Below are 27,578 nucleotides of genomic sequence, written 5' to 3' on the forward strand. Positions count from 1 at the left end.
AAGTATTACTTGGAATTATATATAAATAATTAGAAATGATATTTTATATAATAGTAGTTATTTACAAATAAAATGTAAATTATATATAAATAATAGTTATTATTTAATAAATAATGATTATATAACAAATAATTGTTCTATATAATATTGGTACATTCGGCGCCTCATAAGTTCTAGCCGTTCTAGCAGTAGCATATGAGTAGTAGCGAGCTCTCCGATCCGCTCCGCGCACTCTCGCTGGATTCAACAATAAAGTTTTGTGAAATATAACTTTCGACCTACGGTGGTTTTGTGACGTGAGCTAGCTAGCAAGAAAAGGCCTGCCCTAAAAAAAAACTAGATCTTGTGAAGGCTGAAATTGAGGTTGAATTTAAACTTAAATTCGACTCCATTAAAGATAACAGATTAATATATTGTTTGAATCTGTTGGAGATAACAATTTACAGCAGAATGTCTACATTTGGACCTCCAAAGAAGAAGGAAACGACTTCGAACAATAAAGACAGCAGGGGAAAATCTACCAATCAAGCAGGCGATGGAAAACGCACGGGGAGTTCTGGGGGAGCTTTCGGGTCTGGAGCCGCTAAACCCTCGCAAAGGCTAAATCCTAAGACAGTTGATCCAGTGAGTGAGGCAACTAACTTAATAATAATATAGTGTTATGGTTCAGCTTTTTTTTGCGGGGTTTGTATAGACTTGATTAAAATGAATTCTAGACATTATCAGCTGATTATGCTTAACTAAAAAAATTAGATCTATTCTAAGTTAGATCTAAAGACAAAGTTAGAAAAAATAGAAACTTAGAGTCTTAGTTAGATCAGACTAACAGTAACACTAACTAGTAACTAACACTATGGCAGTGTATCCTATTGCCGGACACCTTTATTTCAGTGCTTTAAAAATGACAACTAGAGGAAATACAATCAAGAAAAATTCACACTTGCTATTCCAAATATTCTGAAAATTATGAATATGGTAAAATTATTTTATATTTACCAACCATTTTCTTTGCATCGCACTTGCCGCATACCCCTCCACGAAAAACAGTTATTTTCGTGCGTGACAAATTACATCATGATTCCGGACGCGGACGGGTAAAGATATTCTTGATTATAATGATGTTAGAACAAATTTGTGTGATTTTTTCTTCTTATATCATATCATGAGTAAATTCTAAGTTTTTGTTTGCTGTTTTTATATCAATTCTGAGCAGATGTTGGTAATAAATTCGTGTTTGATAACTTATTTTATTTTTTCTTGTTAGATGCATGTTTCATTGAACTTTCCAATATTATGCTCGTTCGTATCGTGACGTTCATCAAGTTCTATCGATGCGCTGCCGATCGTCGACGGCTATACTCACGGTAAACCTCGCGCACGGGTACCTTGAGAACTAGCCGTCGACGATCACCCACAATACACCACACCTCATCATTCGATCGAAGGAGCGGACGAGATTGAAATTCGGCAGATCAGACCCATATTTCCGTTGAAAATATATCAATTGTTAATGCAAAACTATGTTATTTGATATTTCAAGCATTTTCTGTCATTTTAGAGATAAATAAGGTAAAAGTTTGATTTTTTTGCCTTGTTTGCAATCCTGTTCTATGTATTGCTCTGTGAAATTGAATCGCGGAAGTCTTACGGTACGAAATTGTTTTCGAACGCAGTAATATGCGCGTCCGGAATCATAATAGTGTCCGGTAATACAATACGTGACTATACTACTACTGGATCTGGATGTATACGATGCAGGGCCCTCCTGGGCATAAACGCATCGGGTACTTGACCTTGACCAGGTACTTGTTAATTGTTATTATACTAATAAGTAACAAGTAACAGTTAGAACTTAGATAGATGTTTTCTATGCCATACAGCCTGAAAATGAAATGCTGAATTGATATCAAAATCCATCATAGTGATCATACCCCACAAAAATCAAAATGCCTAACTAGTAGTTACAGTAGTACCACTCTAGACCATGGCATAATCAGACTATATGTCAAAGTCAAAAGAATATGAAGACTGCAATTTTTGCGTTGTCTTGAGTCATCAAAGACAGTCTTTCATGAACTTTTAAATACCAAAAGATGGTATGAAAGAAATTTATAAAAGGAGAGTATACATTATTGAACAGATTATGCATGGATTGGTTGACATTTCTCCAATTTCTTCTTCAATGAAATACTAATAGTGTTGCCACTTGCCAAACTGTAGGAGTTTGACTGATCATTGCCGTGGCGTGGACTGAGATTTGAAAAGAAAATTAAATGTTCTTTAATTAGACTTAGAGACTTAAGATTTTTGTCACCATTATTCATCAGTTGACTTGAACTAGATCTTAATGCTAATCAAATTTTCTTGTGCTGCAGCCATTTAACACTTGATCTTCTGAATGTTATTATAATGCCAATGGTTGGAGATTTATTGTCGGTTTTAACGAGGATTTTCCAAAAGTGGGAGCAAATTTTCCTGAGGAATAGTTGACAAGCAAAAAAAACAAAAATTTTACTGGATTCTCCGAAATTGGAAGTCATTTCGTCCACATGAAAATTGACAAGCAAAAAAAAAAGGTTCCTCACTTGTGTATGAACGGCATTTTCCCATTCAAAATATATGCTGTAACTTTCAGAGGGGGGCACACTCGTGTAAGAACAGCATATTTACATTAAAAATATTGACTAAAAAAAGACTATGGCTTTCAAAAGGGAGGCCACGGGCCGGATGTGTCCCCCCCTGGATTTAACTTTTAATAGCAAGACCAAATCAAAAATAGAACTAAGTTGAGAGAGGGGTTAATTTCTTAAAACTTAGCCAAAATTTAATAGTTTCAACCCAGCTTTATCTGATTTGATTTTGGTTATGAAGCAAATATGAATTTAAAAAACACCTAAATAAATTGAGTTTCCATTGAAACATTCATTTCAATTTTTTGCTGTTTTTTAGAGAGTTGCTTGATCGAATACTTTTGTTTGTTTTTCAATAGTGGAGAGAAACAATAGATCTCAGCCATCCCTCTGAGGCTGTGCGACCCTTTCCCCTATCTCCTTGTACCTTCTTCCATCATACCGATATTAAACTTAGACTGAAATTTTCTGTCTGTTCAAGAAATCTCATCCTTCACAGATGATAGGATTCCTTATAATCACTAATAATTTACTAGACCAGAACAAGAACAAATTATTAGCCATTCAGAGGCTATAATTTAAGAACCACTTGGCTTAAAATTTTGTTGATTTTCTTGATTTCAAGTACATTGAGCTTGTTTTCTTCTGTTTAAAATACATTTGCAAATACTGTCATAACAATTACACAAGTACACTGTAGCTCCGCCACCAGCTTCTGCTAGTCCTAGTCTCCTAGATTTGTATGTACAACAATCTATGGGATACACAAAACAGACAGAAATTTTTGTGGTCCAATTCAATCCTCTATTTCTAATCTTACCTCTCTTTTTACCAATTTCAGTTCACAAACCAGAAAAAGGCGAAATCAGCATTTGAGACTGTGTATGTCAGTGGAGGGGTACCTTGCAGGTATGATCCAAAAAAATGTGTTCATAAGTGTACAATACATTGATTGAAGAAACGTTGTGTCTTCAGAACGTTTTTTTGCAGGATACTTACAATATAACATATTTGGCGTTCCATGTTCACAAACTGTACACAAGAAGGTTTTTCCCTCGTGAATTTATAATCAATTACATGCAACCTTTGCAATGTTTGCTTTACTCAGCTTACCGGTAGATATAAAATAGAAATGCAGGAGGAAAGATATGAGCCAATTGTCTATTCGAACCGGGTGGTTTCGCAACAAAGCCTATGGTAAGGACAGAATTCTGTAGTCAACAGGTTAAGTGGGTGGAGTACTTATTATATTACCATATCCCTCCCTTGTTGAACTGGATCAAGAATAATTTTTAGGATTTATGGCTCTCAGTTTTTACCGTTATAGGTGTCTGAAATTATCATCTCTCATTTTTATTTTGTACTACATTATGAGAGATGAATACACAATGTATGTTATGAATTAAAATTACATAATTTCATGCAGTATTATTATTTGAGTATTTGGTTGTGATATTTTGGGATTATCATCATAATGTACACTTGCACAAACAGCACAGTCCTATTGTGGTAGGATATTTTATAAAATCATATTAAGACTTTGATATCAATATTAAACTGATGTATTTCAACATATTTGTTCAGGATATACATACGTACTATTTAAAATGAGACTGGATATCATAATTCCATGCTCATTGATAATGTAGAACGTGAAGTTTTAATTAAACCATTTTCATATAAAATGAACTGTGCATATTATCAATGAATAACGTGGTATACTATGTAAATTTGTGGAGCAATTTTCTCTAATTCCATGATTTGTCATTTCAATTACCAAAGGTATAAGCACAATACTTTCATAGTCATGTAGCATGGAGTTTAACTCCATGCATGTACATGTAGGTTTCATGCAACCAGTGACTTTCTCAAGTTTGTGATTTCATCTGTGAATATTTTACTACCGGTTTGGATATAATTTGTACTGTTTTAAAGTGCAAATTTGAAAATTCAAGAATAAAGGAATTAAGGAAATATATTTCATTGTAACTTGTTCCCAAACCAAGTTTGATTTCATAATACTGTACATAAATAAAGTTGAAACAATTGTTTTGAGATTCTTATGTAAAGAAAACTATTGGAGAGTAATCAATTATTTGTATAGTTGATGTACTGTATGTTTTTGAAATAGGAATTCAATATTTTTTTACTGCTGTTTGACTTGATAAGATAAAACTTAAAAAAAAACAATTGAATGCATTTCATATAAATTAGTTATTGATCTGTGTGTTTGTTCACACATTTTGCAGGCTAGTGCATGGTTCAGTGAAGCATAAACTTCAATGGGAAAGTAACCCAGAAGATATTCCTTTTGATCCAGTACTGCTTACACTAGCAGAGGTAAGTAATGTCTTCCATTATGTTTCATGTGTTCTTACTTTACAGGATCAAGGAAGGGAAGAAAAAGAAGAGGAAATGGAAGAAGAAAAGAGATATGTTTAAGAAAAGGGTGGGTCGTGGTTGACTTGATAATGATGGAAGAGAGTCAAATTTTACCTTGAAACATTCTTATGATTCGTCTTTTTTATATGTTCATTACAAATTGTTAATACAATGATAATAAATTAGATATTACCCTTTTCCGATATTTTAACTTTAAGATTACATTCATTCTTGCAGGGTTTGAAGGAATTCAAACATCCATACCAGTTTGTGGCTCAGCAAGGTTTCAAAGAGTTGCTCCAAGTATCAGATGCAGATATAAAAGCTGTACCCCTTCTCTCCAAGCTTATTCCACCGCTCCGTGCAGCCTTGGTGAGTCTCTTTTGAGATCTCTCCTGCCTTCCATCAAGATTCCCCTATCTTTCTCTTTTGCATTCTCTCTTTACCTCCCAGTAAGTTCTCTGTAAGACTCTCCCTCTGTTCCTCTTTTCTATTTCTCACCTTTTCTCTCTCCCTCGTTCTTTCTCTCCATCTGTCATTTACTTTCCTTCCATGTGTTTGTCTCTATCAATCTGTCCTGTCTGTTGCCCCCCCCCCCCCCCTCTCTCTCTCTCTCTCTTGTCTATCTATCCCTTTCTTTCCATCTGTATCTCTCTTTTCCTTAAGTCATATATCATTGTCGGTTCAGAAACACCCTTATGCAATGCACTTATGTGTGCTTCTAAGGGTGTTTTTGCATGCATGCAAAAACACAATACACAAAAGTAGTGTTCAGGGTGTTCTTGTACAGACATGACAATGTATCCACCAAAATATAATTGTGCTATCTTCCTTTGATATTGAATCATAATTTTTTTTTCTCTTAAAACAGGATCATTTTGTTAGTTGGGCTGATTTCATTACATAAAGTTTGAAATATAAGAACTATTTTGTTAGCATAGATTCATGCTGCAGTTACTTATTTTGTTGAGCACCAGATTGAAAAAACATTACCGGAACATTATCACATACCGTTTTTTAGATTGGCCAACTCATACATAGTTAATTCCATTTGCAAGAAAATATGGTTGCTGATTTATTGAAGTCTAGTTGTGTGCATTATTCATTGTAAAAATTACTCAGCAATTCAGTCATATGGCTTCAGTTCAAATGAATCTTTAATTAATAAATTACCATTATAATCTTTAATTGCATGTATACATGCATTGTGTAACGTTGTTGAAAATCGTTTCTCTGTTCTGCTATGGTTGTCAACCTATTTATGTCTGGTTGTATTTCGTAGTTTTATTAATTGTAAAGATGACTTTGCAATTCAGCCTTATGGTTGTAAGTGAATCTCTGATAAATTCTTTCCCATCACAATATTTAGTTCCATGTACATTTATCAAGTAATGTTTTTAATCATAATGTCCAATTTATATTCTGATTTTTTAAATTCTATTATTAGGGTTCAAGCAATGATTCTGTATATCTTGGGGCAGTTGTTGCATTAGTTGACCTCAGTAGAGCAGTTGGTCCTCATCTTAACTCACATCTCAAGTCAGTACTTTCCTATGTAAGTAATAATATCAGGATTTTTTATTTATTTAAAGATTGTGATCAGATCTCATAATTGTAACTCAAGATGCTACACATACAAGAAACAAAAAAGGGATATAGAAACATTACATAAAAGATAAGGATGAAATCAGAGCTTAATACTTATATTCCTTTGAGAAAAGTTAGTGCTTAACTCTTGATCGGAAACCTGATGACTGCTCATATTCCTAATACTACTATATAGAGATTTTCTTCCATAAAACTTGGACCAAAAGGGTGAAAGCCCAATATCCACACTACATGGTCCAGTTGTGCAGAATCGATCACTAGGATGGTAGATGTGGAAGATCACAAAGAATGATAATACGTAAAGTTCTCTTGTACTTTTAAAGATGTTTACTGACAATTACTAGTGTTATACCAGATTATATGTTGATTTCAATAAAGTATTTTGTATAAAGTTGACATGTTTACTGTTGATCGGATGTGAGAAAAAAAAATCTTGTCTTCATGTTATTTTCACACCTTAATTGCCTTTATTATACATGTAGCTATCAAAGCACCAGAATGATAAGAAGTTCAAGGAAAAAATTTACTCAGCTCTACAAGAAATAGAACAAAACTGTGGAAGGGTAAGTAAAAGCGACCCCACCCCTCTTATAATTAATTTTGGGGGAAAAAAAGTGAATATATGTAATGTAGGAACAAAGGTCAAGCAGACTATGAAGAAAAAACATTACAGAACTTGCCAAACTGGAAGGTTTATTATTCTTTTTTTTTTTTTTTTTTGCTGTTAAACTGTATATTTACAAGTAGTATTTGCAAGTTTCATTGTAATCAGGAGATCACCTTAAATTCCATTTTGGGGCACATGAACCTGTATCTGCTTATTATTAGATTAAGGGCCAGCTCTTACAGAGTGTGTATTCCTACAAAAACTTAGTTTCATAAGTTTTTTTTATTTCTAGGAACCTGTGATGGCACAATGAATGATCCCGCATAAGAAAGGTTCACCACTCGTTCTTAAAGATGAATGAAAGTAGTTGCAGTAAACACTGATTTCACGAGAAAGTCAGTAAAACCAGGCTTAATTGTCACTATATCATCGAGGATCTAGATCTGGTACAGTTACATAAACTGAACTTTGTGAAATCTTGAAATTTACGCTGAAAAATGTTCACACTGAAGATCACCAACACAGATAAGCGCACGTGGGACAGTGTATTATTATTGCTTTGAATGTCGGCCTGACGCTTGACCCCAAATCCTGTGCTTATTTGCTAATTTCTCAGCAATTACACAATTTCTTCCAGAATTCTTTGGCACATATTTTTTATTTATACAGACACTTTGGTGGTCATTTCATTGGATTCTGTACGAACTCATTTTGAAATCATTACCACAACTGGCATTTATCTTTAAAGTCACTCTTAACTTACAGACAGCTTTATGAAACACCCATCTGTATGTAGTATGCTATATCATTTCATAATTCTAATTTACTAACTCAATGCAAAGTTGTATCCATTAAATCATTAATAATATTTGCTTTCTTTTGTTGATACAGGAGAGTGTACCTATAATCAAGTCCAAGATTCCAACCTATACATCGATTACCTGAACTGACTAATTCAAGAGATGTTGGTATCAAAGAGGATTCCGTCCCTGCAAGCTTGCAGTCTGAGGCAATAGCTTGCTTGTTTGCCGATATTTATTTTAGAGCATGTACATATAGTATCACTATACCGAGTTTGTATTCTTTATGCTTTGAAATACATGTATAATGAATCTGAAAATAATGCAATCATATCCTAGAGCACTTTGTGGGGGGAGCCTTTAAACTCAATTGAACTTCAACACCAGTTTGAAACCGAGTCACGCCTTTTGAATATGACAATAAAATGTTAGGCTCAGGTTTAGTATATCACTTATTAAAAATAAAACCCAATTGGGCATTTTCACGGTAACTGACATTACACGGCACAATGTTTTCACACCTTTCATTGTGTGTATCTCAAAAACAACAAATGATGGGATTTTGCTTTTGATAGAGTTGATAAAGTGAACCTTGCTGTATACTCTGATACTAAGTTTTCCTATGTAACCACATTTTTTTACGCATCAGCAAGCAAAAATGTGTCGGTAACTGACATTACGCAAAAGGACATGCAATTTCAGGGTGTTCATTAAAATTGAAATATCTCATGTCCCTGAGTAGATAGAGTAATAATTTGAATATGTAAATATACCTCCATTACTAGGTTAAGATGTGTCAAAATATTAAACAATTCGTTTTTGTCTTTTGGGGGCTATGATAATTTTTCCACAACCATGCTGGTAACTGACATTACGGTAACTGACATTACACTTAATTTGCCATAGAGATAACACATTGAAGTCAAATGTGTAGAATCATTGCATTGCATCTTCTGTGCAGGGCTTCACATTAAAGTGAGCTTGATGTGGAAGTATACCAAAGTTTCTAGGAACATTTCAATGAAAAAAAAAAAATCTTTTTCTTAATTCCTTTCTTTGATTTGAACATTTTCATCATTACTTGTCGGTAATTGACAATACACATTAACATTTACCAGTGCTATATGATTTTCAAAGGCATAATTTTCTTATTTTCTTCACATTTTTAATTATCAAAAGATAAGAAATGTATGTTTTACTTACTCGGGGGGGGGGGGGAGGGGTCATAGCAGCTACATGTTTTCCTATAGTAATTTAATATTGCATTGACTGTACACATGGATTTTTCTGACTATACACCCATAATATATTCATCAGTTTTATATTGACTTTTTAAACCTTTTCCTTCTCCAACCTCCCCCTCCCCTCAAAAAAGGCAAAATGAATAAGGGTCTCCTCCCCTAGGCTACACGTACCCCTCCCCCGAATCTCATGCAGCCATGTAGTTTTATTGATTTCTATTCTGGTCAGTGCAAGCAATGCTTGTTCATATCTGTCGGATTTCAATTCTCTTCATAATTTGTTTAATCATTTTCTTTGCTAATTTCTTTTTTAAGCTGTCAACAAAAAATAAACTCCAGCTTCTAAACTGAAACTGAACTATTTGTAAATTAGAAAAAAAAAAAAGTTTTAGTAGATCCATGCAACATTGATCAGAACTGTCAAATTTCACTTTTCATCTATACTTGTAAACCAAAAACAAAATTGTATCACACATCCACACTACTACCAGGTATAAAAACCAGGAATTTACTTTTAGCGAGGCAATGCTAAAAAAAATCATAGAAACTAAAAAAACGGACCCTGGAAATCCCCTTCATCACAATGTTAAGCTTAAAAAATGTTGCAGATTTAGGCAATAGGTTGGGAAAAGTACCCCCTACCCCCCCCCCCCCCCGAAAACCAAACAAAAAATTGTCTGATACAAACAAATAGGTACTTGGTAAGTGCATGTACAAAACAAATTCATAGTAATTTTTTTTTGCACGATGGGAATGCAACTTCCTTCATAATTTCATATAGTATTCCTAGTGAACTATACCTTTTAAAAGTCAATAGCAAGCTCCTTCTGGTGTGACTTTTAAAGTGAAAGACTTAAATAACAAGTATGCAATATTTCTTCACCATAAAATTGACCACATATTTGCATTTCAATATTGGTAACCAACGTTTTATCATGGTAACTGACATTACATCTCGGTAACTGACATTACATTTTCCACTTGGTAACTGACATTACATATATTTAATGGTACCCTATGGCTTCATTGTTAATTGGTAATCTTTAATTTTGGTGTAGAAGGGAGGGGTGTTACCTAGAGAGGAAATCTACCAAGTTTCATATAATATATCCTTTTTTCCAGGAAATGAGAAAAAAAAGTTCATGTTTTCGGTAACTGACATTACATACCATATCACATACTTCATCAATGTCTTTTTATCAGATGAATGAATTACTGGTATTTCTTTCTGTGGGATTTTAAAAAGTGTTATAATAGCAAGCTAAATCACAGGCGAAAACATCATGATCAAACCTGTTCTTTAAAAATCTGTCAAAACAAAATATGTATCAATATACTATTTTCAACACTAGTTTGTATCCATACTTTGGCAGCCATTTTGAAATAAAAAATGGCTGCCAGAGTCAGAAAAAAATTTTGTCTCACAAACTTCAGGTCTTGTTTTATTAAAACATTTGACATGAATATCAACTTGATTTTTTCGCCTCTGTGTCCATCTGTGGTGAAAATGCCCAATTGCATATATGAAACAATGTCATATTCAGGCCACCCAAACATTTTATGAACTATACTAGTTACATTTATCACACTAAGCCAATGAATTGGTAAAAACCTATCAAGAATTGATGTTGATGCATTGTACAGTAATTGGTTGCTAATGACAAAGTTTTGTATTTGTATGACTATAACATGTATAATCAAAATAGTTCATAAATTGTGTTCTGTACAACACTAATAACCAAAAGTGTCAGAAGAAAGTTCCTTCACCTACATGTATCAGGAACCCCAGCCCCTAGTTCTTGTGACTGTTGGTTTCACAGTTTGGTTATTATGTATGTTTGTTTCAAATATAGAGTGTAAGGAAGTATTCAGGAATGAAGTCAGCCTCAGTTATCCAGTTAGAACAGAATACAAGCCAAGAGTGCTGATTTAGAATCACAAAGCCATAGACATACTGTACTATAGGTATTCCCCAAATGTTTGTTTGGTGTCATGAATATGTAAATTCTTCATATTTAGATATTTCTTTGTAATTGTTGAAAAAGATTATTTCATATGTCATAATATATGTGAAATTATTAACAATGCAGTTCTTAGAGATATATCCAAGATTGTAATTATGCCATCCTTGTATGCCTTCTGATATTCATGTTATGTTTGTCATAAACACATGTATTTAACTGAAAGTACCAAACAATAGATTTCATTGTGTTCATTTTATGTAGTCGATCAACTCAATAAATTCAATTTAAATATCATTCCTAAATAATGTACTAATAATACAAGTACCAGCTGATTACAGAGCAAAAAACTTTGTCGTGTAAGTGAAAACGTGCATATTCAAAGAACTTTGAATACAGTGATAGATCAATAGAGAGGTTATATTCATCAATCCTTTGATAAGCCTAGCTTAATCACCCTGGGGAGTTTCACAAAGATTTTAGTGTGACTTGTGTCGCTCTTAAATTCCTGGTAGCATGCGGCAATATTTTGTGCTCGTCTGTACTTAAGGCGTGTCACACTTACTGTAACTCTTTGTAAAAAGATACCACCCAGGAATTTTAATTTAGTTTAATAATAGGGGTTAAGAGTCATATGAGCAGGACAAGTCTTTTCTTCTACCTTTTTTTTTCACTCCTTAAAAAATTATATTGGGGGCAGTCACCCCGACCCCTAAAGCTGATCACATAATTGTGTACAGTAAGGCTGTGATCAATGCAATTAGTCGAACTCTAGCTTATTGAAATTGTATGAATGTGCAGTCTGTATGTTTCATAAAGCTTTTAAGTTGGGTCTGTCAACTGGTGGCAAGTTCTGCTATAAATAAGATTTTTCCTGGTATTTCAGAAGAGAAGACTAAATTTCATTTAACCCTCATCAAATTTTGCAATAAATAAACTTTGCATTTAGATACCAAGAAGTTAATCTACAAAGAAGAGAAATCACCTTCAGCTGGTGAAAATTAAATCTAATTTTTCATATTGGAGCAATTTCAGAAGGGGGGGGGGGCTATTTCTTTCATTTGAAGGGCTACTTTTAGGGGTAAAAATAATTATGCAGTAAAAGCAAATATTATTCTTCTGCCACAGTTAGAATGTTGATTTTTTAAATTAATATTCAAATATTTTTTGGAACAGAATTTGGGGCGACTATAGAAAGAATGGTATGTATTTGGGGGAATTTTAGAGGTGATTTGGGCCGTTATGAGGGCAAAGTCGCCCGTCACTCATATTTCCTACGCTGTTGATAACCTTATTAAAAGGCTAGTTACATATGTTGTGGATAAGAGTAATGTTGATTATGCCTGGTTCCCACTACGGGACTTTAAATTTATCAAATTACTTTTTAACTTGGTCAGTTTAATGCGATGATAGGATAGATATCAATAATTCAGGTCAAAACTACCTTAATCTGCCTCCTATACCCATATTTCAAACATTCCAAATATTCATACAGGGAGACGTAACGATGTGAATTAGTCGACTGATCCCAATTTATACTGACAAAAAAGACAACCCAAGCCAAAAAATTTACTTGATCGTGGCTGATTGAGATGAGAGATCAGGAGTGGAACCTAGCATAAATTATTGTTAACTCTTTGCATGAAATCAATGGATAATTCCAATAGTTGTAAGAAGACACTATTTTCATTTGGAATTCTTTATTACTTTGTAACTTGTGAATTATTTTATGCTTGTATAATAAATTGTTAGAATATTATGTAGCAAACTTGATAAATATGGCCTACATATGTAAAGTAAGAGTCTAATATTCTACTCTTTCAGTTGTCGTTGCAATAAAGTTTATTACAAAGTACATACCTTGAAGAATGCATTTCTCGTTATAATTTTGGTCAATTCTAATTCATTAATAATTCATAATCACAAGTAGGAAATACACTTAAAATATTATACTCTCCTATACTGTTGGGAATAAGAATCATGTGTATGTTATTTTCTGAATATCAAACTGTCAATTATATGGAAGAAACCTCAAATGGGGACACATTATGTTCCTATTTTGGGGGTAAAGTGTTAACATACAATTTATTGTCAAAACAACTTCATATCTTGAAGCATCAACATTACTCTCTTAAAATATTTTTCAACAGTGGTAGTTAACAAATACCTTAAAACAACACAAATGTACCTTTGCTGTAATTTTACTTTCACACTTTAAACAAAAACAAAAAGTATATTTTAAAAGGTTTTCTTATCCTAGCTGCATCCAAATAATATGGACATTCTAAAGCTGCCTGAACATTAATTTTCATCCTTTTTCTCACAAAAAATGAACATGAAATTAATTATAAAAGGTGGTATTTCAGATACCCTTTTCTCAAAAATAGGCAGTCCCTTTTCACCAGAACAGGGATGGTTCACATTAAATAGGGATGATGGACATGTATGTTTGTTGCCTAGATATTTTTCAGCTGTGATAAAATTACATAAATAAAGGTAAATTCCTCTCAACAATGGGTCATTAATGATATCTAATCATGCTCCTGTTACTTTTTTCAACAAAATGCTCATTGATTTAAAAGGAAAAAGCTTTAATACTCAGGAGATTAAAAAAAAAAGATTTGGCTTGCAATCCTTTTCATCATCACTCAATTAATGAAGTGGTTCTCACCAACAGAAAAAAAACTTAAAGAAATACAACCCCATTCCCCAAAATAACTATCAAACTACATTTATAGAAGAACTATGAATCTTCTTGTGTACCCTAGATAACTGTGATGTCTTATAAGTCCTTTTGCATCGACAACAATCAATCCCATCAGTCTTAGTAGACGTACAGCTACGACAAATCAAATGCTCACAAGGCATTGTATAAATGTTGGTCTCTAAATCCAGGAATGATGTCTGACAGTTCACACAATGGTCATCTGAACTTTGTACAGCTGCATCTGTCAAGTGGAATATACAGATTGTTATTGCTTTTTTCAACCAGTCCTGAAGCTAACCACTTCTTTTATTTTAATAATGCATTTCTGCTTTCCTTCAATATACTTAATAAATCGAGCACTAGTACAGTATTTCGTCAAGACACCTGACTATAAATTAGTGTGAAATTTACCATCCTACAATTACAATTCTAAGCTCCCCTTGTTATGTAATTTCACATGAAAAGAATTTGCAATTTTCTGAAATTATATGCTATGTAAATTTCTAATGATATGGAAATTTTTAAACAAGCTTTAAATTTGAAGCAACGACCTGCCATTGTTGACATTTCTCTTCATGTCTCTGTAGCCAAGCTTGATACACTTGTTCAATTGCTTGTCACAAGCACTTGGGATTTTTCATTTATAGTACTTGACTTTTACTTGTGGAAACAACAAATGCATTTTTAAACAAGTGGGATTGAATAAAACTTATGATATGAAATAGACAAAAAAAATATTTGCATAAATCTCTATTTACATAGAGATTATGAATTGAAACCTGTATGTTATTACCACACAGATATAGGGGAGGGACTCAATTTTCTAAAGATTAACCTCTTGTGAGTAAAATGGGTGCAAAGGACCATCCTTTATAAATTCAATAATTCAGCAGAAAAAAATAATGTTGAGTAATCAAAAGAAAAAGAGCTGAATATGGCTGAAAAGTGTTGAAAAGGCTAATATTAAAAGATCTCCCAAACTATTGTACAACTTAGAAAGCTAGAATAAGCTGAAATTAAGCTAAAATCAAAAGGCAAATAAAGCTGAGATCAGCTAAAGTGCTGAACTCTCACACCCCTACTCTTTAGATTTTTCTCCTTCTGTATTGAGTTGGCAACCAGTCAGAAAATGACTATTTTTGCCACTGCTTTGATTTGGAGCCTTCTTTGAGAGGATGGAAACTTCTTTCCCTTCATCATTTTTTTTTCCTATTTTACTTTCTTTTTTTTCCTTTCTTTTTTTTCCTTCTCATTTTTTCTCCTTTTGTTTTTGTTAATTTTTCTTTTTTTCTTATGCTTTTTCTTTTCTTATTTTTTCTTCTCTCTTTTCTCCATTTCTTTTCTGTATCTTTTTTTTTTCTTTTCTTCTTTTTTCCTCTTTTCCTTTTATTTTCCTTTTCTCACCTTTTGCTTTTTTTTCTTCTTTTAATTCAATGAATTGGGATTCTAGTCTTGGATTCAGGATACTTCAGGGACACACAAACCTATCAATCCTCCATTAAAATTACAGTTTTGAAAAAAAAATTGTTGAACAGATATGCTGGCCATGGCGGAGAATGGAAGTGATCAGCAATATTTGAAAAGCATTGCAAGAAACGACCAATCACACATCAAATGAAGGTCAAAATCAGTCTTGCAATTAATTACAAATTTATTACTGTCAATCTGCTTCCTGCATCCGCAACTATAAATTGAGTTGCAATAATCAAAAGCAATCTATAAATTGCAAACTTGCAATTGGTATTCACAATTGATTGCAATTTAGTTTCTTACACAATGCCCTTAGATAAGAGAGATTGGACATTCTTACCCTTTGATGTTGCAGATGGTTTATTGTAAGAAGGAAGAGAGGCTAAAGTAGAAGCAAGTGCATCATCAAGACTCCCAGATACAGCTCTCTCATGGCGTCCAAGATCTACAAAGAACAAGAAAATGTTATTAATAAAAGCATGATTTGGTAAATACGAATGCGTGAAAATGTGTCTGATGACTGCAAATAGATTTGAAGTCATGATTTCAAATAAATTTTGCCTGTGAATTTAGCAGGACTGACAAAAAGCTTTAATTCACATGAGAGTAAAAAAGCTCTTATACTTGCATGTAAACGTAGCATCACTCAAATTTAACATTTATTACAAAATCAGGGTTGGAAGATATTCATCACAACTTCCTGGAATGAGCACAAAAACACATGAGAAAATATCAGAACACAAATTCATTCTTATCAAACATGGTTTGGACTCATAAGGTACAATCTGAAATCAAATAATAGCGAATAACTTGTATCTCTCATGGGACACTTTAATCATTTGAGAGAAAAAATATATAATTTGATTTTATAGGGTTTTTTAATTCATATTTACTACATTTCATTGATTTGAGACTCTCATAAATTTTTTACAAAAAAATAAACTCTGAAAAAATTGCATGAACATGATGCACTGTGCTTATTACATTTTCAACAAGCAGATGTTGTTCATAACATGACAGCTACTGTACATAAGTCCTCAAAGTGATCGCATTAATCATCATATTCACCTTTCTGAATTTCATTTTCCCTGGTCCAAGCCATATCTTTAGAAGACAAATGAACACCATAAGCCTTGGATCTCTTCTCCGCAATGTTGGCATATTGTACATTAACATATGATGTTTCTGCACCATCATCTTGCCTCTTTCTTTTTCTTCCATGTTTCTTGCCTTCTTTTCCAACACTGGGTGGTGCATCGATTACTGGTACCTGTGTTTTGTTCAGCAATCCATTATTGATAGATTTCTCTTGCTTTGGTTGAATTAAGACTGACGTTTTTGCTTTAGACGAGTCTTCTGAATCGTAGTTATTCTCACTTGCACTTCCAGCAGTCCGGGGAACATTCTTGAATGCAGCCCCACCAGTCAACAAGAACTTATCAAGTCTAACTTTTAATTTCACGTTTGGAATGGGCTTACTGGCGGCAGAAAATGGTAAACCAGTAAAAGGATCGTTTGGTGGACGTCCCCAAGTTGCTTCAATTTTTTTATGTTTCTCAAGGGTTTCTTGGTCTACAGTGTGGCCGGATGGCAGGAGGATAGGAATGGCCATTATACAGCATGTTATCGGATCTACAAAGTCCTCAGGGCATTCATCCGAAGCTGGCAATTTTCTATCACGAGCAGGTCTACCTTCCTTCTCAACATTTGAAGTAGATGGCTGATGCTTTTTTGAGTTAGTACTGGTGGACGGTTTCTTCTGTTTCACACCAAATCCTTGAAGTTGTTCTGCAGTTTGAATTATATTTTGAATGAGTGGCTTCTCACAAGACACTGCTGGCTGCCCCCAGATCTCTACCTTTTTCAGGGCAGGAACAGAAGCACCATGAACTCTTGTGATCTTGATAGCTATCTGATTCACATTTCTTACACACGCAGGACTTGAGCATCTGATGTCCCTGACCAGGACATCTCCTATGCCCTCTTGATAGTCAGGTGACTTGGTAGGCAACTTGTGCAGTGGTCTATATCTCCTATTGGAAAAGTAAATAAGCCGTGGTGCAGCACTGTTGCAGTATCCCTTTCCAATATTTGTGGAAACTACAAATGATTCACTTCTCCCATTCCGATCTGCCTCATCCTGCATCCCAGAGCTCTCCTTTCCATCGGGAATAGTTGCAGAAAATATCTCTACCCCACTGGATTTCTGTGAGCCAACATTTGGATCAATTATAATGCTGCAGATATCAATCTTAAATGGAAAAGTGAAGGTTATGGTAACAGGAGGTTTGATGAAATATTCAGCAAGAAATCCTTTCATTTGACCATATTTCCCAGCTTTCAGTAGATTCTCAACCTCATATCCATCTGAGCTCACAGATGAACAGGCAACTTTTGTTCCAAACGCTAAACTGCAGAAGTTGATGGCCATTATTCGGGTTATGTCAGCAAGAAATTCATGGAAGGTCCTCCTGTTATTGCTTAGACTATAACAATGTGGCTACATTTTTCTACCTGCAATAAGAAAAATATATTTTTTAAATACTTTTTCTTCATAATCCAAAAAACGTAATATCAGATTTATATGGTAAAATTAATAAATTCTGTAGAATGTAATTAGATCTGAAATTACAAAAAAAGAGAAAATAATTAAATAATGTGTGGGTTGGAAAATTTAACAAAAAAATACATCATAGCCATAAGTTGGGAGGTATACTATCACTATCAGCAAAGTTCTGCACCAAAAATGATAAACAAAGGTAAGGTATCATATTCATGGTTTGCCATTTAGGCAAGTTGCAATGCAATGATTGGCAATGGGCTGATCTCTCAGGCTCAGCACGATACAATTGAAACACATCATGCCTGGTTTTAATTGTATCGCACTCACATAGCGAATGTTCCATCAACATTGTGCAACTTATCTGCTTTCCATAAAAAAAAATTGAAGAAAGATGTCAGCATAATCCTAATTTCCTACATGCAAATCTTTTCCTTGCTAAAAAAAGTTTTACATTTTGTGATAAATTGTAAGATTTTAATCTTTGTAAATGTATATGATCATCCGGTTGATTTACCATCAATCAGCAGGAAATCAATATTCCAGGCATTTTATTTAAATGAAGGCAATGTCCCTCCCAACGTGTGTGTTTGACTGAGATGTCCGACTGAGTGAGAAGCCCGAAGTATAACCTCGCAATACGTGTGAGTGAAGTACATGTACATGTACATATATTATTATTGCCACTGCGCAATTACACCTTACATCAAACTCAATACGTGGGATCCTGTAATATGCCCCCCATAGGCATAGCCTAGGCCATATGACCAGATTTACTTGCAAACTTCTCAAACTAATTATCCTACGTTTGATCATACTAAAATGACATATTCTTTTACATTTTTGTGCCAGAACATACAAGAATTATTTTGAAAATTCTAGTATCGTAATAGTCTATCATATAGCTATTAGTGAAAAATATGAGGCAAATATTCTTACAACAAATGAAGAAAGTCGTCTGCTCCTGTATTTCCGATCCGGTATCCGCGCGTGATGCAATGCAGTGCATGCAGCGCACGCAAGGTCTTTGAGCGCAAATCAAAAACCCGTACGTACCGGTACAGGGGGTACGATCCTCTTCTCTTTCTACCCCCCCCCCCCTTTCTTTCCTCATTCCCGATCCTCCTTCTCCATTGAGTCGCCACGGGTCATCTTCTGACCTCTTCAACACTAGCGTACCTAAGGGGGGGCAGAGGGGGGCAGACTGCCCCCCTGACGAGTCACAACTCATGCAGGGGACGTATCCCTGCCCCCCCCTGACGAGTCCACTGAACTAGAAATACGTATCTCTAGTTCAGTGGACGAGTCACATGCAACGAAAACAGACGTGTTCCCCCTCTTTTTAACCTGAATACTTTTTTTTGTTTTTGCTTGTCAATTTTTTTTGGTGGTAAGAAATCTTTTATTTGTGGTTGAATTAAGACCTTTTTTTTTGCTTGTCAAATTCGCGGACGAAATATCCTCCAAAAAATTTGCCCCCCTTCTGGAAAATCCTAGGTACGCCCTCTAGCTAGAAAAACGACCCCCCTCCTCTCCCGACAATTAAGTCTCGGTTGAGTTGAACATTAACAGGTATGTTTTATTTGTAATCCCTATGGTAGGGGTTCTTTTAAACACCTAGTTGCCGGTCTGTAAAGTTTCTGAAAATAAGAACGACAGGACGTGACTTTTCAAAGAATCGGGATCAGGCAATTTTTTTATAAATCAAGTGTAAAAGGGATGGTCCGGGCTGAAAGTATTTGTAGCTTAATAAATAGAGTAGAATTCACTGATCGAGCAACTGAAAATGCCGAAAATTTTATCAAACTCGGATAACAAATAACAAAGTTATTAATTTTTAAAGTTTAGCAATATTTTGTGAAAACAGTCGTCATGAATATTCATTAGGTGGGCTGATGATGTCACATCCCCTCTTGTTCTTTTGTATTTTATTATATGAAATTGGGTCATTAGCGTATCTAAGGGGGGAGGGGGCAGTCTGCCCCCTGACGAGTCGCAACACATGCAAGGGACTCTATCCCTGCCCCCCCCCCTGACGAGTCAAAACTTATCCATGACGAGCCACAAGTGGCCCCCTCCTTTAAACTTGAAGACCTTTTTTTTTTTTTGCTTGTCAAAATTTTTGGCGGAAGAATTTGCCCCCCCCCCCCCTTTGGAAAATCCTAGGTACGCCACTGAATTAGGTTTATTCAAATTTTTTCCTCAAAGAACTAGAAAAATTGGATTGACAACTGATTTAGTGCTTAATTTAGATATGCTGCAACTGATTTCATTATAAGGGAGACATATTATTCACATAAGTATGAAATAATGAAAATATGATTTTATGTAATAACATAAGAAACGGAAAGTGGGGATGTGACATCATCAGCCCACCTAATGAATATTCATGACGACTGTTTTCACAAAATATTGTTCAACTTTAAACTTCAGTAACTTTATTATTTGTTATCCGATTTTGATGAAATTTTCGGCATTTTGCTCAGTGAATTCTACTCTATGTATTAAAATAAAAATATTTTCAGCCCGGCGGACCATCCCTTTAAGTTAAGGCAAATCGATTTACTGCATGTTTCAATGGATTTCCTTTGTTTCAAGGCAATATTCAAGTGTATTATGACATAGGCCTACTCATATGTCTATCTTTTTTAATTCCCGTGTTTCTCTTGCTATTGATCCCACATTAATATATTTTTCTCATTATATGCTATTATTTTTAGTGTATAATTTTCTTGTAAGTGCATGAATGCATTGATTTTCTGCTGTGTTTGTTTTTTATATCATGAGAAATTTAGGCCTAATCAATCAATGAAATAATAAAATCCATACAATTATATTGATATTTTTTCAGGTTATTGATTAAATTGAGAGGGAGCTCGATCCTTTTTCCTTGTATATATATATATATATGTGTGTGTGTGTGTGAGGGTGTGTGTGTGTGTGTGTGTGTGTGTGAGGGTGTGTGTATGTGTGTGTCAATTCAATTCAATACCACATACATGTGTAGATATATATATATATATATATACATCATCCATGTATATAGATGTATATGTAATATACCCGTAAACTGGGGTGACTTTGGACACAGGGATGAGTTTGGACACAACTTTAAAAAAGTATTGTTTCATTTACATTTTTTTCTTTTGCTAAGGCCAGTATTTTATTTTAGGGGAATCTATGAATATTATGAATGGATATTGTGCTCTTGTATATTGCATTGCCTTACATGATTTTTTACTTTTCTTTGCAGGGTCCATAAAATGCTTGATTTTTATGGTTGTCAAACTTTTGGTACTCCAGAATATAGAAGAACAGAAGCTCAAGCCTATTGGATAGGTTGGATAGTGAGCATAAAGGGATCATGAACCCACGTGTATAGTCATGATACCTGACCACCCTTGCAAATCAGAAAATGGGCCATGTCCAATTTCACCCCATGATTTGTCTTCATGTATGGGGTGACTTTGGACATCAAAGGAGTACCAATGTTCGACAGCTATAAACTATTTTTATATTTTTCTTCAGAGTAGCGAGCATAGTTAGGATAGTAAGGATAGAATATTTAGGATAGTAAGGATCTAAACAATGGGGAGATCATTTAAAAGAAGAGATTGAGCCAGAATTTACAAGAACTATTCTGAAGAATCTCTTAAAAAGGCTGTTGTCATTATTTTGTGGCTGTTGAAAATAAGTGTAGGTCAAATCAAGGGTACATATAGCTTCTGGAAAGAGTGTTTATGCTGCTGAGGTCAAAGACAAGTCTCTTTCTGAAAAAAAAGTGAAAGCCATAATGAAAGTTGAAAGGGGGGGTTGGCAGATAGTTCATCTAGTAGGGTGGCCAAGAAAAAGCCAGTTCATGGAAAGAAATCGGAGAAAGGTGAAGTCGAAAGCAAATCTGCATGCATGAGGAACGTGAAGGTGAAAATGAATCAGATGAAAATGAGTTTAAAAGTGAATCAGAGGAAAGTGAGATAGAAAGAGAATCTAGAGGTGAGAGTGAAGAGGATAGAGCAAGAATTGCCTATTTGAAAGAAAGATATTGAACAAGGCAACTGGGTTCTTGTGAAGTTTACAGGAAAGAAGTCTGTGAAATATTTTGTTGGGCAGCTCCGAGTCTTACTGGTGACTTTGAAGTACTGTAAACTTTCTTAGGACAGCAAGTTACAGGAAAGAACAGGTTTGTTGGCCAGCTAAGAGAGATCTCTCCTCTATTGACTTGGATCAGGTGGTAAAGAAGCTGCCACAACCAGAAGACATCATTAGAGGCTTGGTCAAATTCAAAACAGACCTAGCTAATTAGCCATTACAATATTAATGACACAGAGGGCCAAGAATATAGTGTTTTTGTTTCCAATGGGCAGTGTTTTTTAGGTTGAAAGTTGTGTTCTCTTTCATGCAGTTTAAAGGGGCATCAATATGGCATTTAGAAGGGACTGCCAATATCATCTTGATATTTTGCAAATGTGAAAAGCTGACCTTTACAACAACCTTCATTCTAAGTAATTTAGGCAACTATTTTGTTAAACTAGTGTAATTTAATCTGGCCGACTAGATAATAGATATGTATATTTATTTCCTGGCATACAACCTGAAAGTCTGCTTTAAAATAGCATTAAATTGTTTCATGAACAACTTCAAAGGTATTGTGGCTCGTTATTATTTGCACAGTTAAAAACTAAATTTTGGTACAATACTATACTTACCCAGTTGGTCAACTACTAACTCTGCTAATATTGCAAGTAACAGATCCGCAGAAAATTCATGCAGACTTGCAGTGCCGTGTTTTTACACATTTTCAAATTTGTTCATTTACTATTTTGAATATTTAGGCTTATAAGAAATCAAAATATCAAATTGAATTACGAAATCTTGAGAAAAAGTGTGCAACCACGTGTCTGTTAATGCCCCTTTAAAATGAAATTTCTTACATGTTTATTGTTAGCAAAAGTTTGGAGATAAAATGCCACCCCCAAAAAAATATTCTGTATGTACAAATTGTACTTGCAAGTCATTATATGGTGGCTGTTGAAAAAAAGGTTGGAGTTGTTCAGACTTTAAGGTGACAGGTGCCCTATTACCGTGCGGAAACGACTACGGGTATATAATCAAGCATAGGATTCTTACTAAGTACCTGTACCCCAACAAACCATATATTTTTGGAAAGCTTATGAGCTGATCTACACAAAAATTTGCACTGTGGCATAGTAGCTTTAGGCATAAGCAAAATATGGTCATTCAAAGTCATGACTTTAAAAATCATGATTTTTCTCTATATAAACTTTCTATGGTTATAACTTCACAACATAGAGTGTAATTTAAGTTTTGAGGGATTAATTTAATTCTCTGACTTCTTTGTGATGAATTTATGATGGCTTTAAGAAATATTCAGAGTAGAATTGTAAAAATTATGGATTAAACAAACAGTCAGATAATGAGAAATTCAGAAAGGACTTTTCTACACAACTCCACCTTTGGGGGTACCATGCACAAAAACTATCATTATTTTGTTGTACTCTTCAAGATACACAATTCTACAAAATTTCATGCAAATCCAATGATTAGAACTCAAGTTATTACATTTTTCATTAAAAAAAACCTCAATTTTGTATAATATCACGATAAAGAAAGGGCTATAATACTAATAATAACGAACATTTGTAACGCGCCATGTCTGTCACATAGTGTATGTAACTTGAAGTCGCTGCCATATTGTGCAATACAGTAGCTCTCCCTATTTGGCCAACAGAGGGTGGTAGTCCACTTTGCTACATGGAATATCTGGGGCTTCAGCCAAAAAAAATCTGGGGATTTTCTGATTTTTTTAAAGGCAGTATCAAAGGTTTTAGGGACAGATTTAATCACTTCCGGTGTGTAAAATACTACTTCCGGTTTGAGAATTTTATTGAAAATATGTTTTAACCCCCCTCTTATTAAAAAAAAGAGGTAGAATATTGAGATAAACAAGTTGCATGATGAAGTACACACATGAAACTAGCAAAGGAGACAAAAAAATTAAAATCATTAAAAAAAAAATTTTTTAGGGCACCTGTCACCTTAAAAACAAACTGTATAGTATTCCAAAGTTCTCCAATAAGGAGGTTTACTTAGGACAATTAGCTGTACAGGTGCTTATGCATGGGATATTTATGGTTGTCCAAAGTCACCCTAAATTCCCGGGTCACTTTGGACAAACTGACCAAAAAAAACCAATCATGAAATAAAATTAACAGTAGGTTATTCTATATAACATGATGTCCCCTTTATTGGTACTTGCTAACCCCCACATTCCCCCAAGAATTCCTCTGTTCATAATGAAGATAATAATATAAATAGTAAAAATTTGTCCAAAGCCATCCCAGTTTACGTATAAGACTTCACTGAAGGCACTTTTTTTGTGTGGATGAGTCTGTATGTGTATTTCAAAGTCACCATAATGCTGTGATTCATTATTATTATTATTATACTGTTTGTAAGATTTTTTTTTTTTCCAGACTTCAAACCCTGCGTCTCTGATTTATTCCTCATTGAAAATCTGTCTTTATGGCTTGGTGTCACTTCAGATATCTTACTATGATGCGCAGCCTATCAAAATCATACCATAGGTGTACTCTATCATTACCCTCAATTTTAAGATTTATGCAGTACACTGGTGAGTAAAGAAGAAATAATAATCAAACATTATCATATATCACCAATCAATGTGCAATGGTGGGTGTTAGTTGCTTTGTTTTGTTGGGTTTTTTTCTGTGTGTGTGTGTGAGGGTGTGCGTGTGGGTGTGTACAGTATGTAGTGGGTGTTGTTTTGAAATTTAATTTAAGTTTTAATTTCCTGGAAACTAAGCAACAGACACAGATTTCTAAGTACATAAAATGACAAGTTGAAATAAAAAAAAACAAGTAAAATTTGGAACACTGATTGATAAATATAGTATCAGTTTATTGATCAGTTTACTGTAGTATTATTATCATACAGTTGAATTTAAACAATAAAAAATCATAAGAAATCATCCAAATTGAAAACCTCTAATATAACTCATTGAGATGTGAAAAATGAATATGACATACACTTAAGGACGTTCGACAATTAAAATGAAATCCATGTCATTTTCACCCAATTTTGCAGTGAGCACCTCATTATTCCAAATATTCAAAAATTAACATGGGTTCATGTGCTTGATTTTTTGCTATCGAGCTCTGAAGTTCACCCATTTGAAAGGTCTCGGGAAATATGCAATAAAAATAATTTTGCATTTTCAGACCCCACAAGATCACAAAGTTGAGTTGAAATCTCCATTATTCAGTCAAAATCCATCTAAATTTTAACAAATTTTACATTATAGTTCAAATTATATACTTAAGATAAAGAATCTACTCATATTGCTTTTTGATAGCTCATTGAAGAGCAGCAGCATCTGCAATTTTGAAAACATGGTGTGAAAGACGACAAAAACATACATGTATCTAAAATATTTGAAATTTATATAACAAATTTAAGAAGTACAGTAAATACTGCACTTTATTCAAAACCCATGTCATTTTCACAAAATTTTTCATGATCGTAGAGAAAGATATACTTAAGAGGTGTGAACATGTATCAAGATTTGCTGTTAGAGTGCAGATGACTGGAAAAATCAACTGATACATGTAGCTGATTACTGTTTATTCAATTCGTATGCCATTGTGATGTCATTACTGTGACATCAACGCGTATGCCATAAGATATGGTAAATGATAGTAACTTTTTTTATCCGACTGCTAAAAATGCATCAATGCTTGAACGCAAGCAACCAGAGGACCAACGTGTCAAGGTCCTCTCCAAGGGACTGGTAATGAGGATTTAAATGCCTTACCAAAGGGCACTAGTGCACAAAATGGGAATCGAACCCGGGCAAATGAAATACGAAACCCCGCTCTACTGAATGAGCTATTGCACCTCCTCATATGCGCAGATAGGTATGGGCACAAACAAAAGTGGGGAACGTCCTTAAGCTGTATGATTTTAGTGTGATTTCAACCCTCTATAGTGTATATGCAGCAATATTTTCCCTAAAGTAGCAAATAACATATATCAAACTCAGAAAGAAAAAAAAACATTATCAAACCAACCTCAATAGTATGGTTGTCATATAGTAACTCTTATTAACATGTATGTCCAATGTAGCCGGTCCTTGGAATTCATGGCGACAAAGAAGTAAATACCTTCCATAAAACAATCATATTATGTTTGATTTAGTCATCAATCTCAATCACTCTAAGAATCCACAAAACAATGAAGTGTCTGAGGTTTATAGCTGATTTTTCACTTGAATGTGTGTTCTTTGAAATAAAAACCTTTTTTTACAGTTAAAAAGGGGACGATTCCCATCTAATTTGGTACAATTTTTAATTGAAAACCTACAGAAACAGGAAAGATTGGTTTAAATAATGTCATACTGGTAATCAGAACTATTCCATGACATTCAAGCTACAAATTCATGATCAGATCAAAAGATAAAGAGATCAGTGTTTATATTGCATACAACTCTGTTCACATCATACCAGGACCGTCTCATTTAACCAAGAAGTGTTACCATTTATACGAACATAAAACTTATACAAGATAATAAACTAATATAAACATATAAAAATGCAGCTATATTTCCAAAGAATAAAACAATTGTGTAAACAGTTTAAATATAGTTTGGTTCCCCTGGAAATCATGTACAATAAAGAAAACATTGTATCACACCAGAGTGACCAGACCCAACATACAGAAACTGTCAATTATAAGTAAGCAATAATGTTAACAACGCATAATAAATAACATTGACAAATGATAAGAATTGAGTATGTTTAGACAAACTGACAAAGATACTGACTCTATTAAGAACCAATCATATTTTCTGAGATGTTTGAAATTGAATATCATTTTCATTGTAAATATATATGACCTGAAGAAAAAATAGTTTATTTAGACAGTCCCCAAAACAGATAGGCCTACTTTGCTGTTTGCACATATTAATCTTGTCTGAATAAAAATTGTGAGGAGACAAAATGAAATATTAATTCAAAAATATTGAGAACTCATTTTCAAAAGAAAATAGCAAATACATAACATATACTGCATTTGACAATATGACATATATTACTTCATTCACAGTATTGCTTGAAGGATGATTAATCAAATAATATATAGCAGATGGAATTAATAGCATAATGAATCAAACATGTATCATGACTCTATGTACTGACTTTGGTGTTAAATACAATTAAAGCAGACCATAACTGGGAGAGAATTAAATCATTCATTTGACAAAATGTTTTATAAAAGGGCAATTCCATAAAATATGTACGTCTGACCCATTATATGTGGGACATTCATAACATTTTTTGTCTCTGATTTTTTTTTTCAACAGTCTGTAATGTTCTCTAATTGACCATGACTTGGTAAGTTTATGAAGTGAATTAAGATTTGAGCAAAATGGGGGTCGGATGTACAAAAAGGTTTATCATTTTATGGAATTGCCCATAAGATAGTCCAAAGTCCAGTGAGAGGATGGTCAAACTAACCATCTAGATAAACAAATAGAACCAACAACTTAGGAGAAAATCAGAAAACAAGTAATTGCC

The 27,578-nt window shown here is 34.0% G+C and overlaps 2 protein-coding genes across 3 annotated transcripts; one reads left to right on the top strand and one right to left on the bottom strand.

Moving 5' to 3' along the window:
• Positions 1-275: 275 nt before the first annotated feature.
• LOC129273536 (PACRG-like protein) lies at positions 276-13,098 on the top strand. Of its 2 annotated transcripts, XR_010295231.1 has the most exons (8): positions 276-624; positions 3,472-3,539; positions 4,880-4,970; positions 5,250-5,384; positions 6,460-6,567; positions 7,103-7,183; positions 8,119-8,514; positions 10,813-11,942. XR_010295231.1 is itself a non-coding variant. In XM_054910582.2 (7 exons), the coding sequence occupies exons 1-7, from the start codon at positions 451-453 to the stop codon at positions 8,170-8,172; spliced, it is 711 nt and encodes a 236-aa protein (XP_054766557.2). In that variant the 5' UTR covers positions 276-450; the 3' UTR covers positions 8,173-13,098. The 2 variants fall into 2 exon arrangements, 1 of the variants encoding a protein (XP_054766557.2); XM_054910582.2 differs by having other exon boundaries at positions 8,119-13,098.
• On the bottom strand, positions 11,473-19,123 carry LOC129273537 (RING finger protein 37-like). The gene is made up of 4 exons (XM_054910583.2): positions 18,906-19,123; positions 16,475-17,920; positions 15,747-15,851; positions 11,473-14,177 (listed from the first exon to the last, which is right to left on the bottom strand). Exons 2-4 carry the CDS (start codon positions 17,835-17,837, stop codon positions 13,951-13,953), a joined length of 1,695 nt encoding a protein of 564 aa, XP_054766558.2. The 5' UTR covers positions 17,838-17,920; positions 18,906-19,123; the 3' UTR covers positions 11,473-13,950.
• Between the last annotated feature and the right edge of the window lie 8,455 nt (positions 19,124-27,578).

The sequence above is a fragment of the Lytechinus pictus genome, chromosome 12 (assembly GCF_037042905.1).
Source record: "Lytechinus pictus isolate F3 Inbred chromosome 12, Lp3.0, whole genome shotgun sequence".
In the NCBI taxonomy this organism is placed as follows: domain Eukaryota; kingdom Metazoa; phylum Echinodermata; class Echinoidea; order Temnopleuroida; family Toxopneustidae; genus Lytechinus; species Lytechinus pictus.